This window comes from Phoxinus phoxinus, assembly GCF_949152265.1.
Source record: "Phoxinus phoxinus genome assembly, chromosome: 4".
In the NCBI taxonomy this organism is placed as follows: domain Eukaryota; kingdom Metazoa; phylum Chordata; class Actinopteri; order Cypriniformes; family Leuciscidae; genus Phoxinus; species Phoxinus phoxinus.
This window is the reverse complement of record NC_136879.1, coordinates 3284467-3299705: the sequence shown is the minus strand read 5'-3', so window position 1 is coordinate 3299705 and position 15239 is coordinate 3284467. Positions and strand designations below refer to the sequence as shown.

General features: G+C 37.5%; 1 protein-coding gene and 1 long non-coding RNA gene across 2 annotated transcripts in view; both read left to right on the top strand.

Annotated features, from left to right (window-relative positions):
- Nucleotides 1-15239, top strand: part of LOC306997308 — a 413102-nt gene that overhangs the window by 261243 nt on the left and 136620 nt on the right. The window lies entirely within an intron of this gene.
- igsf10 (immunoglobulin superfamily, member 10) overlaps nucleotides 9934-15239 on the top strand; it is a 48613-nt gene continuing 43307 nt past the window's right edge. Inside the window, exons 1-3 of the mRNA XM_079610549.1 lie at nucleotides 9934-10108; nucleotides 12179-12443; nucleotides 12541-12670. Of these exons, the coding sequence (XP_079466675.1) occupies nucleotides 12241-12443; nucleotides 12541-12670 (333 nt within the window). The 5' untranslated portion in view covers nucleotides 9934-10108; nucleotides 12179-12240. The remainder of the gene's footprint in view (nucleotides 10109-12178; nucleotides 12444-12540; nucleotides 12671-15239) is intronic.

Here is a 15239-nt window from a genome sequence, read left to right as displayed (position 1 = left end):
AGCCTTTATTTTGGATAAGTACATCTACTTATTGCAAAATTAAGAGATTAATGTTTAGACTTTTGCATATTATAACCTGGAACCTGGATGTGGGAAATAATTACAGTTAGATCTAAAAGATAGTTCTAGCAACATAGCCCAGATGCTACCAACATAGTTAGCTTACTAGCTGTATAAGATTGTGTGCTACACTAATATATTACTTCACAGGCATTAATGGCTTGTACTTTTAAATCCATAATATTATAATTTTACATTGTATTGATAGTCTGTGGTTTTAAACTGCTGTAATTTTTAAAGAATTCATATTATTGTTAGGTGAGCTTAAAGGGTGCACTACTATGCCAATCACACAGCTTCAGTGTGACATCAATTAGAAAAAGCATAATTTCATAGATATTGTTAATAATAGTTGTTCATATTAAAATTGGTATAAACTTAATACATTACCTAGATTATTAATTTAGCTAAATATTTCTTTAAATTTAATTTAATATTTATTAATTAAAAATAGTTTTTGCTCCAATTAAGCACAGTGTGCTCCCTTGAAGCTCATCCACATTGAACGTCTATGTAAATACTTCATAATCAGACTTTAAATATTAACTGATGGTTGTCACCATGTTAATCTTCAAAAAAATTATTAATAAACTTATTTTCAGTTTTAAGATGACCAAAGCTAGACGAAACTATAGTGTATGGCCAAAGATGAAAGAGGCATGTCATCTATACAAATAAGGAGCTATCAGAAACCTGTCGTATCTGTCCGATAAGTTTGGAGTAGACAGGAAAGCTCTGTGCTGTTTCCTGAAAGCCTGTGCTAGACAAAATTGAAGAATTCTGTGTGAAGCACAACTAGAGGGTGCAGGACCCTTCTACTTGAAGAACCACCAAGAGATAGACATCTCTACAAAAAGCAAATAAGAGAATATAAATAAGTTGACATCCATTTAATATGAGGCTTCATAATGTGGCTAGTTTCCGTGTTCATCCCCATGAATTAAATGTTTTATTGGTTTGTTTTGTTATTTGATTTTTCAATATGTGTTACTTAGCTGAACGTGGACTAGTCTAGATGTTACAATGAGTTTGAATGACACGTCACTATGAATAGGATAGGCTACCTGATCAAATTGAATGCCTTGTTGCTTGATTTTAGTGTTCTGTTTTTTTGTGATTGACTCTGGACCTTCAAATAAAACTTTCAATTATTCCTTAAAAAGGTTGTTTAAAATAAACAAGAATTTTAAATAAAACTTGTTGTGAGCTTATTGGGAACAGGGGTGTGCTTAAAAGGGTACAAAACATACCCATTAAGCACAGCCAGACTTTTTATATTTAATGTACATCTTAATTGAAATACTTTTGTCATTTAAAATAAAATACAATATTATAGTGTGAGATATATTTTATTTTAAAATAACTTCTTGTACTAAAACCAATATCTTGTGCACTAAAAATGTCTCAATGTAGATTTTGGTGAGCTTAATAGGTACGTTTACCCTAGGCCCTGTTTACACGAGAACGCTCGCGGGTGAAAACGTAAAAATATTTTATCGGATGTGCCTTTCGTTTGCACGGCAACAGCGTTTTTGGGGCTTAAAAACGCAAAAAAAAGTGAAACCACCCTCCAGAGTGGAAATCTTAAAAATGCTCCACCATCGCGTTCCCGTCTAAAGGGTAAAAACGCAAACGTCTGCTAAACAGTGAAGGCGCCGCGTACGCGTTTACGTCACAGCATGCGCCAGTACAGGAAAATAACAAAACATTATCAAACCAAAATCTAGCATTAATTTAATTGACAAAAATAAAATAAATCTGTCATTATTGAGCGACACGTGAAGAGCACCACCGAGAGTTAAAGCAGCAGCTTTACCGTATTAAACATGAAAAACAGTGTCAGCGTCTCTTTCACTTTCAGTGCTTTACAGTGCCACCTAGCTGCCTGGAGTGCACACTACATCAAATTTCACACACTTTTGCGTCACCATATGCAAGCAGATTTCCCCAAATAACACTAATCTAAACGCAGAATAAAAAGTGAAACGCAACTTTTGCGTTTTCTCTTCAAGTCAAGTCACCTTTATTTATATAGCGCTTTTTACAATACAGATTGTATCAAAGCAGCTTCACAGTGATAACATGAAAATAATTAAAAAAAAATTGCATCATCAGTCCACCTTTAAGGCAGATCTATAATATTGTTGAATATTAAATGTCCCCAACTAAGCAAGCCAGAAGGAAGGCAACAGCGGCAAGGAACCAAAACTCCATCAGGTGACAGAATGGAGAGAAAAAAAACCTTGGGAGAACCCAGGCTAAGTCGGGGGCCAGTTCTCCTCTGGCCAAAGAGCGAACAGTGGATGATTGTTTTGATGATGATGATCTTCAGATCGTTTCCGTGTAAACATAGCCTTATATGCTCCTTCAGCCACTGGGTTCAGCTTATTTGAATCAGTCCGCAGCCTAACCAAATGCTCCAATCTCCTCCACAATGGTAACCCACTGTAATTTAAATGGTTCTAATAATTCCAATGTAATTGTACATTAAACACAATTACACACCATCAAGTCTTCCTCTTTTCTCGTTTTCTCAAAAACACAAAATAACACTTCATTTCAACATTTATTCGATCTTAATTCAGCTATATGCAAAGCATGCTGGGAACTAACAAGCACTGCCCAGTTTCAGTTAATGCAACAAATCATTCATGTAATCCAACACAAATGGATTAAGTAAATTTAAATTGTACACATATTTAAGCAGATTGAACACAATCAAATTAAGTTTGGACAAAATGTATAGCAAATGTGTTGCTTAATCTCATTTGAATGAAGCAATTTGAACAAGCAGCCAAAATATTTTTTTTCTGTGCAATATTTTAAAAGCATCCCATGACAGAGTTTCCGAAATACTAACAGAAATGAAAGACTTTGCCTTTCGATTAACTTTATATTTTTTATGGCTGATACTTCTGATGCCATGCACCCTTCAACCTTCGTCGCACACCGTCCTATTTCCAATATGTTGGAAATCACAACATCAGGGGGTTTTTTTTCTTTCTTTTTTCGCGAAATTAAAGGAACACTCCGACTTTTTGGGACTTTAGCCTATTCACCTTATCCCCCAGAGTTAGATAAGTCCATACATACCTTTTTCACCTCCGTGCGTGCTATAAGTCTGTTTGACGCACCCACCGCTAGCCTAGCTTAGCACAAAGACTGGATGTGAATGGTTGCAGCTAGCATACTAATCCAAATAAGTGACAAAATAAAACAAACATTTTCCTATTTACATGTTGTGATTTGTATAGTCACAGAGTGTACAAAAAACAAAGTCACATGAGACACAGACATATTTTAACCGTATAAATACTGGGAACTATATTATCTGAAGGCGAAGCACTGCTAGTTGGGCGGAGTGATAACCGCAGCACCTGAGACGCGCCGTTGTTTCTTCTGTCAACAAAACCAACGTGACTATACGTGAGCTCTAGCTCCGCTCAAGTGTTACTGGGACGACAGAGCGCGTTCGAGGCAACAATACTAACATTACAGGGGATACATGGAGCCCGTAAACAACTGCAATAGTAGTTACCACCCTATTCATATAATAGTGTCACTAACGTTACATTAGATCTAAGTTAGCTAATGGCACTGTTACAGTAACGTCCCAGCTAACAAAAAAAGGTCCCCCGAACGTCCCCTAAATGGCCTGTGCGAACGTCCCCCCGAACGTCCCCGTGTAGGGTCCGCTTGATGTCCCGCGGACGTTCGCGAAGACGTCCTCCGAACGTTCAAGAGGACGTTCACAGGACCACCAGCGGCCATTCGGGACATTAAGGGGACTTTCGCGTTTAGTCCCATGAATATCATTTTATTTTATTTTATTTCTGGCTAACCAAAGAAAACAGACACGTTGTAAGGAACAAAGTATTTATTTGAACAATTGTAAAGGTGTTGTGCTCTTTCCGTGTGTGTGTGTGTGTGTGTGTGTCTTCAAACGCGCTGGCAGCTGTGTGTGTGTGTGGGTCAGCTGTGGGGTTAGTCCGTTGGCCATTCTTCCCCCTGGCATCTACCTAAAACAACAAAATGAACACATTCAGTAGTGTTATGATTTTATATGTCTATTTATCCATAAGTGAAATATAACGTTGTCTCATTTCAGCAACATTTAACGTTAGCTTCGTAGTGTTAGCATAACGGTTAGCAGTGGTACACGGCCGACAACTTCATCAAACGTTTTAAAAGGTACAATTTTCATAAAATGTAATGATGGATAGTGGTTACGATAACTAATGTATACTAATATAACAATTAAAAATACCTTTTAGACAGACGAAAGGGACACCACAAGGCCGCGTCTGAGGAGGACCGTTAACTGTCACTCACTAAGCAGCTGAGCGTTGCCATGGATACATGCTGCGTGCCGTAATGAATGACGTCACTCGCTTAGGTGCATTTGATCCCATGTTTTGATCGTCACTTGCATGTGTGTAGCTATATAATATGACACTTTTTTTTTTTTTTTTTTGAGATTCAAGTGCTATCAGTCGTCTTAAGTGCAATAATTAGAATAATATGTTTCCTATAATAACTTATTTTGAATAAAACCAGTCCTTCGATCGCCTGACCAACAGTTTGACATGCAGCCTAAATTAGGATACTTTTATTTGTCTTACCTGTTATTTTCCACTTTCTTTCCAGCAATGTGCTTTTCCCTTCTTCGCATTTTCCTTGGCTGCATTCATCATTTGAAGTCGATGCATTCTTTTAGAGCTCCTGAGATTCAACCTTATTTTCTTCATGCATGTGGAATAGTAATTCTAGCCTATTCAATTGAATAAATTATCATGTTTTTGATGTTTAAATTATATTGGCTGAAAACAGACTCTGATTTGATTACATCTTTAATTAGTGATAGAAGTTATAAGTAACATGAAAGTTATTATCTTAACATTAAAATTAAAACTAACATTTTTAACATTAACTTAATTTTACAATAAATTCAAATAATATTTTTTTACTATAATTTATTTGCAGTTACTAATACTATAACGTCAATCTGCAAAACAAAAACCATGGTTTTTAGATAAAATCCATTATCACAATTAATTAATTAGGATATTAAGGAATAAACAAATCCCCTTTTTAATCCAATATTGGGTTTATATTTTAGTTTAATTATTCGTTTGAGTTGCAAGATGTCCGGTCTAATGATAAAAATCAAAGGCATGGGCGACTGGATTTCCCAAGTGTTGTCATGGAAATGGCAGGTGAGGGACGAAATAGGGACGTTCGCAACCTGGCCCGGACAAATGTCCTCAGAACGTCCATCAGCGAACGTTACAAAGCGGACCAAATGCGGACGTCATCGGAATGTCCATCAGCGAACGTTACAAAGCGGACCAAATGCGGACGTCATCGGAATGTCCGCCAGCGAACGTTACAAAGCGGACCAAATGCGGACGTCATCGGAATGTCCGCCAGCGAACGTTACAAAGCGGACCAAATGCGGACGTCATCGGAATGTCCGCCAGCGAACGTTACAAAGCGGACCAAATGCGGACGTCCTCCGAACGTTCGCTCGGGAACGTTACAAAGCGGACCTAATGCGGACCTAAGGGGACGTTCGAAAAGTCCGGGGGACGTCCCCTGTTAGCTGGGGTTAGGCTAAACATTAAAAAATATAACGGAACACTTACCGCAGCCGCTCCACTTTGTCCTGTATGTGATATCGATGGGATGGCTGTATCTTTCAGCACACGTTTAATGGTCCTTGAGGCAAATTCCATTTTTTGAAAATAGTCGTCCTCAGTGAAATGTACCGAGCAAACATAATGTCCCTTGATAATCTCATTAGGTGTGTTTTGATCAATATCCAGAGCAAGTAGCCATTTCTTCATCCGGTCAGCGTTTTTAGTTGGAATTCTATGAAACATCATGGTATTACCTGGTCTCCCCTGTTTATTGTCACAGTTCTTTACAATACAGCGAAAATCCATGATTGTAAACTACGCTTTTACTATTTATAAATTGCTGACTCTGTTACCCAAACTCTGAACGAACTCTCTGCTCCTCACCTCGGCGCGTCTCAGGTGCTGCGGTTATGACTCCGCCCAAGTAGCAGTGCTTCGCCTTCAGATAATATAGTTCCCAGTATTTATACAGTTAAAATATGTCTGTGTCTCATGTGACTTTGTTTTTTGTACACTCTGTGACTATAAAAATCACAACATGTAAATAGGAAAATGTTTGCGTTATTTTGTCACTTATTTGGATTAGTATGCTAGCTGCAACCATTTACATCCAGTCTTTGTGCTAAGCTAGGCTAGCGGTGGGTGCGTCAAACAGACTTATAGCACGCACGGAGATGAAAAAGGTATGTATGGACTTATCTAACTCTGGGGGATAAGGTGAATAGGCTAAAGTCCCAAAAAGTCGGAGTGTTCCTTTAAACCCTTTACATTAGTTCATCGATTGATAATAAAGTATAGTTGAAAATTATACAGGTTAAGTTAAACGCAATAGTGTTTGAGGTAAAATAAATATATCTGTGTTACTTTAACAAAAAATAATTGGGTAAAAAGAACAAGTGCCACAAAACCATTTTTTTTGAGTGATTTACAAAATATATTCATGAAACGTGATGTTTACTTAATATCCTAATTATTTTTGATAGAAAAGAAAAATCGATAATTTTGACCCATACAATGTATTGTTGGCTATTGCTACAAAAATACCTGTGTGACTTATGACTGCTTTTGTGATCCAGGCCCACATGTGTAAAAGTATTTGAGATAAAAGGCACAATAGTTAACATGATAAATACCTGACTGACTTTTCCATTTGTTGACATGACAAGATTTAAATGGTAAATATCAAACATTAAATTGGGTGTCCATCTTAGAGATAATCACAATATGTATGCCTAATGAAACCATCATATTTAAGAACATGACAAATTTATCATAAAATAGCATTTATTGTTACTACTGTAAATTTATTAAATTATTATGGGATCTCATTCAATGCTTTTTATAATTACTTTTTTAAATAATTTTGATTCGGTTTTTAAAAAACAACAACATTTATTTTTTAAAATTGCAACGAGGCTAAAAAGCTAAAGCACCTGTAAAATATATAACACGGTACATTGGGCCGTGAAGCGATACATCTGTTCACAAATCATTGCCGTCTACTCTGCTGTGATATGCCGGTGTTCTGTCGATGTAGCATACTTTGTCAGAATAGCATACCGGAAGTTGAGTTTTATAGCGGGGTCTGTCAATTTAGCCTACTTTGTCAAAACAAAAACATGTTGGTTTAATAAAAATACAGTTTATAAAGGGGTAGCCTATGCTGTTTTGATAGCCCCTGGTTTAATAAAAATACAGTTTCTAAAAATAATATATTGAAAACGTCTGTCAACATTTCTTGTGATTGTACAAGGCATGCAATTCGGTAATGTGTATATATTATGCGATATAATACACCAACACTTACCGCTTGTAATCTTAGATATGATGAAATTATGTTTTTTAAAAATGTAACGCATGCGCAATTGCACAAATTTCACTGCTGCGCATGCGCATTAGCCGAAGGTATCCCATTCTGATGGGTATGGTGTTCCGTCAGAACACCGGTTCATATCTGTTTTGATGGTGTTTTCCTTTTACTCCGTGTGAAACCATTTTTTTGAGTGATTTACAAAATATATTCATGAAACGTGATGTTTACTTAATATTCAATTATTTTTGATAGAAAAGAAAAATTGATAATTGACCCATACAATGTATTGTTGGCTATAGAGCATCACAGTCCCGCCCACAGCCGGTGCCGGAAGTAAAAATTCAATACAATTTCTCCATAGACATTTGGGGTATAAGCCATAAAAACGTAACCATACATGGTAGACTTAAAACCAGCAACGGCTGTACTAAGCGATTGTATATGCTCATATAAACGCCAAAAGTTCATGGGGCACTAACCTTGTTTTGAGATAAATGCCTTTTATTCGCGATGTCTTGGATAAGTACTTCATTACCCACAATCCTAAACAATCCCACAATCCCACAGTGATGCATCTGATTGGTGGAAATCGTGAAAACCCCGCGAAGGTCCGTGGAAAAAACAGAGCGTTGCCATGGAAGCAGGATTCTAACAGAAGAGACGGAACCGGCTGTTTTCTTTAGCGGAAGCCATATAAATAGTTTTTAAATCAATACATTACTTTTTTAATTAATATTTTGTGTCAAATTATTGATTTATTTGGTAGGTAGCCATGTAATAAGCGGGATAATGTATAGCGAGTTGGTTGTTATAGCGAATACAGGCTGATTCAAGACCCCTCCGCTTCGCGTCGGGCTCATAACGTTAATTAACGTTAACGTTAGCCTTTCGGGAGTTGTATTCGCTATAACAACCGCCTCGCTTTACATTATCCCTTACTTATCGTTCACTTTAGATAGGCTACTGTAGCCTTCATATGGTATGAGTCATATCAAGCATTTTATGATGCCGCTGTCAAAACAATATTTAACCTAGGCATAACGTTACCTCTTCATGCATTTACTGAACATTTGTATAATAATTCATGGCAAGTTAATAAACTGAATATGATGGTCCAAGAGCAGACCGGTGGCGTTGTGCACTTTCTGGTTTGCTGACCATCACTTTTTAATTTACACTCGTTGTGGATATTAAGAAAATACATTAAATGTTATTACAATTAAGAATGAACTATCTTCATGAAAATGAGCATGGACCTCAACCTGTCCTGTCAGCAGAGTGTCCTGTGTCATAAAGGGCTTTGAAATAAACACAAACTACACACTGACTGAACAGACATGTGTTGACGACTGAGACTGAGCGGTGATTTGCAGTCAGGTACAAAGCACTGCACCATGTTGCTAACGTTATCGTTAACCGCTTTCACACACGCACACAATATAAAATACACGATGATAAATATAAAATTCGATACACAATACCTATATAAAACACTATTATTTTTATTTACACGATTACTATTGAAAGAACTGCTATTAACTACACATTCACTATATAAAATTCACTCAAAAGGCTCTTTCGCGGTTGGCTTCAGTCGACTTCAGCGAGGCGCGGTGGTTTATGGGATGAGTAGTTCCTTCGCTCGGAAATGAAAATATGTACACAGTCTTGTACCTTAGCCTTTTTTTGGATTTTCTCTTCGTTTTTTCACTCGAAATGATATGTTGTATGCTTATGAGTTCAGCCGTAGCTGGTTATCCTCAGACATGCTCTAAAACTCTTTAGATACAGATTTTTCCAAAAGTCAATGGGAGAAATGAATGGGAAATTTACTTCCGGCACCAGAGCTCTCTCGGGCTGTGGGCGGGACTGTGATGCTCTATTGCTACAAAAATACCTGTGACTTGTGACTGCTTTTGTGATCCAGGGTCACATGTGTAAAAGTATGAGATAAAAGGCACAATAGTTAACATGATAAATACCTGACTGACTTTTCCATTTGTTGACATGACAAGATTTAAATGGTAAATATCAAACATTAAATTGGGTGTCCATCTTAGAGATAATTACAATATGTATGCCTAATGAAACCATAAAGAACATGACAAATTTATCATAAAATAGCATTTATTGTTACTACTGTAAATTTATTAAATTATTATGGGATCTCATTCAATGCTTTGTATAATATTTACTTTTTTAAATAATTTTGATTCGGTTTTTAAAAAACAACAACATTTATTTTATAAAATTGCAACGAGGCTAAAAAGCTAAAGCACCTGTAAAATATATAACACGGTACATTGGGCCGTGAAGCGATACATCTGTTCACAAATCATTGCCGTCTACTCTGCTGTGATATGGCGGTTCATATCTGTTATGATGGTGTTTTCCTTTTACTCCGTGTGAACCTCTCGCACTACAGACCGAGAGGAGGAGGTTTCAGTCTCTCAGTCTCTCTCCCAAAGCTGACCTGATCACTCGATCTTCTAAACCTGAGGGGACGGGGAAGGATACGATTGATGGATTATTAATTTCTGCATGCCATGTGGACAGTGTTTCATTTGAATCTTTATCTAAATAGTCTGCGTATCAGGTACGTGTGCTTCATTCATGTATTGCTAATCTGTCGATCGGCTTCTCCGCAGTTAAATCAAGATGTAGTTTATGACACGGATTTTCAGGACGTGTCAAACTAATTATGTTTTACTAGAAGTTTGGATGGGTTCATGACATAAGCCCATCTATAGTCCTATTAATATAATGCTTACTATAATAGCATATTTGTAAGAACATGACGTTATTCAATTAAGCTACAATATCAACATTAAAAACTGTCGAATTTTCCCTATATTGTAATCATTATGATCACACATTTTGCTAATGTTGTTTCGGCCGAACTGTATTGCCTTTTAAATGTAAATTTCTGCCATATGGACATTACTGTGACAGTCACCTCTGATAACAGATTACGTAGAAACATGCTTGCTTTGAAATGATGTATTACGAATGTGAATTAATCAAAGAAGTGCTGCACAGAGTGTGAAATCTCGGTGCTCTTTGGTTGTTTGGGATTAAGCTCGAAGAATATAGGAACTCCACTCGAATTAGTTTTTTTTAAAAAGTTAAAAAGCCTTTCTATTCATGGCTTAAACATTAACATTGGTGACAAGTACAACTAGGTGTTGCGGCTATACATGCAGGATGTGTGTGTAACAAACAACGTCATTTTTAACAGCTGTTAATTAGTCGAATGACAAACACCTGGTCTCTGTGTGCATATCTCTCACGATATTATAGGCCTATAGTTGAATCGAACACAATACACACACACAAAAAAGTACAATTAAACCAATATCATAAATATTAATAAAGTATACTAGTCAAAATACAAAAATATATTCAATTAATTGTATTTTTTTAATGAATCAGATTACACAGGTCAAAATACAAAAATAACGTCAAATAATGCATAGTGTAACTTATTACTATAAGAGGGGAAAAAATGATATTACAAAAATGGTACAAAGTCTAATTCTCCGTTTAAGCCTGGAAATGTAATTGCTTTCAGTGTATAGATCCAGAAAGACTCTGTAAAAGCCTATTAACCCTATCTCCTCCTCATATTGACTTAAGGCTGGTTCACACGGCAGGATAATTAGGCCGATTTTAGCCCCGATTCACCCCTTCTGACAATCATAATTAAGGATGCTCCGATTATCGTAAAATAATCTGATCAGATATTCCTGCCGTGTGTGGTGTGTTAAGACGGCTCTCGTCTGTTTGGAAGGACGTCGGGACCGCTCCGATCTCAAATCGGGGATATCCAACATGCTGGATTTTTTTGGCCCGATTTCTCCTCGTGTGTGGTGTCCCCCGGGGACGAACGAGCACGCAGCCTGTGGACTGTGGCGTGTAGCCAATCAGAAAGCGAGGCGGCGAGGAAGCTTCGGGAAACAAAATCAAAACAGCCGGCGGTATGGGCACCAGAAAATCCGGTGGACGTCAGAGATGGAAGACCAACTTTTTTTCGGTTAAAAACAAACTACAAACTATCGCCACTGCATCCTCTTCGTCCGCCATGATTGTTTACTCTGAAGTCACGTTTGATCTCGAGGGATTTTGCGAGATTACCCGTCTGACCTGGGAATGCTCAAATCGAGTCAAATCGGTTCGTGTGTGATGCGTTGATTTTGCCGTGTGGTTGCGCGCCACACACTGTACGACCAAAACTGTTAGACCCGTGATTTTTTATCGCCGTGTGTGGGGTCTCTCAGGTTTGGAAAATCGGCCGACAATTTTAAAATCGTCCCGTGTAAATCAGGCTTTAGGGATATGTTCAATGCCGATTATCTTCAGTGTACTTGGGCTACCATGATTCGCTTCTCTATAATGTAGGGCCATGGAGTATAAAGGGTTGCAGACTCGAATAGCATTTTTATGTTCTGATAATCTGATCTTTAATTTTCTTGCAGTCAATGTGAAATGAATTTATACATATTAAATATTATAGATATGTAATAAACATACATTTTTAATGTTTCGCACTATAGGCTACTATTATAATTTTTAAAAGGTATGCTTGAAATATCTAAAAGGTATTTTGCATGTAGAACTTTGCTAACAGCGGTGAATAGTAATGTAGAAATGATTGATTATTTTACAGAAAGCTAATGGTTAATGGCAGCTTGAGCTGGTCATAGGGAAGAAACCGAGCTCTTCTCCAGAATGCGTGGCCCAACAGCACCAGAGTCATGTTTGCTGTGGAGATTCCTGGTGCTGCTGTGTGTTCTGGCCGATATAACACACAGAAGCAGCGGCTGTCCCGAATCCTGTGCCTGTTACGCTCCATCAGAAGTGCACTGCACATTCAGATACCTGAGTCAAATACCCAGGGACATCCAGCCAGCTGTGGAACGGATTAACCTGGGGTAAAACACACCAGTCAAACTGGCATGAAACTCTCTAAAAAATGTCATTGGAAACTGCTTATTTAAGGCCGATTCTGACATTTGTGTGTTTTTTTAGGTACAACAGTTTATCAACTCTTAAAGCGAACGACCTCTCTGGACTAAAAAACCTGGAACTATTAATGCTGCATAGTAACATTATCAGGACTGTTGAGGACAACACGTTCCATGACCTCGCGTCTCTGCAGGTAAAATACTGAACTCACTACTTTGGAAGCAACATTATTAAAAGTTTCTGTATTTAAGGTATGCTACCCAAGTTTTTTTTTTTCTTCATATTAAAAAAAGATTATGAGATGGCGACTTCAGTCATATCACTGGTTAAAAAAACGCTGTTTTATTAAACACAAGGGCTATTCATTCATATCATGTATGTCTTGTTGAGATCACATGACCAGGCAAATTATAATCACTTTATCTCTGTAACACTGCAATTTTCCATTGTGGAATAAATTATCATGTGTACGGAGGCATCTGGAAACTGAAAACATTTGCTTTATGTGATGCTGCATCCACAACAATAGATGGCAGTATGTCAAGACTACTATAGCAGCAGCATGAGTACAATAGTGCACTTTTATGAAAATACTTAATAATACTTTTGACAAATTTACAGATAATTTACTCACTTCTTTTTAGTAATGTGGATTTTTCTCCATATAATGGACTTCAATTGCAACCAACGGTTTGAAGGTTCAAATGTCAGTCTCAATGCAGCTTCAAAGTCTCGAGACGATCCCAGCCGAGAAATAAGAGAGATATTTTAAAATATAATTAAAAAAAAACTTTTAAACCACAAATGTCCGTCTTGTACCATCTCGGAGATGCGCCACGCATCACATCGTTAAACATCCAGGATATACACACATAATGACCATTTAAAACAATAAACTGACTCAAATATAAACATGTGTCATTTAACATACAATATCTTTGAACGGTCCTTCTACTCCAAACTTGTAAACACTGGGTCAGTACTTCCAACTATGTCACGCGTGGCCTTTCCAACTTGATCACGTAATGCGTGGCGCATCTCAGAGATGGTACAAAACGGGCATTTGTGGTTAATAAGTATATCATTTTGTTGTTTTTTAGAAAATGACCCATCGTTTCGCTAGATAAGACCCTTATTTCTTGACTGGGATCGTGTCAAGCCTTTGAAGCTGCACTGAGACCTATGATTGAGACTCACATCTGGACCTTCAAACCGTTGGTTGCCATTGAAGTCCATTATATGGAGAAAAATCCTGGAAAGAAAGAAATGGACATCTTGGATGACACGGGGTGAGTAAATTATCAGGACATATTTATTTGAAAGTGAACCAATTCTTTAACCCTTAAAGACCTCGAACATGTTTGAGGAACCGGACTCGCCTGTTCTTTTCTTTGTTCCATTATAGCAGTCAGCATCAAGTGTTAGTGATAAGTTTAATAAGTGTCATATTTTAAACATGAGAACTTTAAGTTTCAGCTCATTTTAATTCCCAATTTTACATTTATTTTGTATTAGAATGTATGAATTTACCAGATTTAAGTAAGGCAAATTTGTATTGATTTTTTTTTTTACTCAACTCAAACAAAACAGATTTTTTTTCCTTTAGAAAGTTATTCTTGGATATTCTAGATTCCCAGAAGATATGATTACACACCGCTGCTCCCCTGATCAAACCTGCACTCATGGCCCTGTTTATACAGCCGCCTCTGGTGTTCTGATCACCAGCCGTCAAACTACAGACCTGACATTAATCCTCTGGGGTCTGAGGGGTTTTTGGGGCCCTTGAGATGTTTTGACATGCCCTGACATTTGTGCTTATCTCAGCTACTTACAACATACCTTTGGCCAACTCATAATTATGCTGTATTCAGCACAAAGTCTGCTACAATAATATGTGAGCAAAATGGAAGTTACATGTTTGTATTTTATAGAAAAAAATTATGTGTGGTTAGTAAGTTTTGGGGGGGAAATTCTACACAATAATAAAACGCATACTGAATATGTAACATCAAGGTGCTGTGAGGCAGCCTGAACAAAGAATGAGAGGAGATTCAAAGCTTTTTTTTCAATCTGTTTAATTGTAATTCCTCTATATGGAGGAACTAGGGCTGGGCGATATGACCTGAAAATAAATCGTTCCGCTTCAGCCATAGACAGTGTTCAGCCAGCGGTCCATATTTAAACTACGCTAACCGAACAATTAATTGTATGTGGCCGTGTTTGTGCTCGCGGGAAATATGCTGCCATAACAAGGAGAAACGCACAGTCACATGCTCAAACAATCAACAACGTCGCTCTAGATGTGTAAAAACAAGGGGAAAGCGCGGGCGCGCCGCTGTCTCCTTTCCACAAGCGCTTCCTCTCCCGTGGCGTCTGTCATTGCTATGCAATCATGAACTGCGCTCTCCATGATGACAAGGAAGTATCAGCAAAAGAATAATTGATTTCTAGCCCTTGCATTAGCTTTACTACTAGATATATTTATGGAGATGAAAAATAATAAGGCAGCTATGATCAGCTGTTCGGCCGAGCATTCAATGTTGTTACGCTCCGCTGTAAGCTGATCAGTTGGTTCGTTGCTGCCGCGCTCTATCACTCGCACACCAGAGCAAAATGGTTTTTAATGTTTCAATTTCGTGATTAAAATGACATAATTTGGAAGCGGATCATTTATTCACAAACAGCTCATTATGACTCAAAATGTTACAATGCTGCACCTACACTCGATAGTGTGAATAAGATCAGCGCAACGCAGACCACTG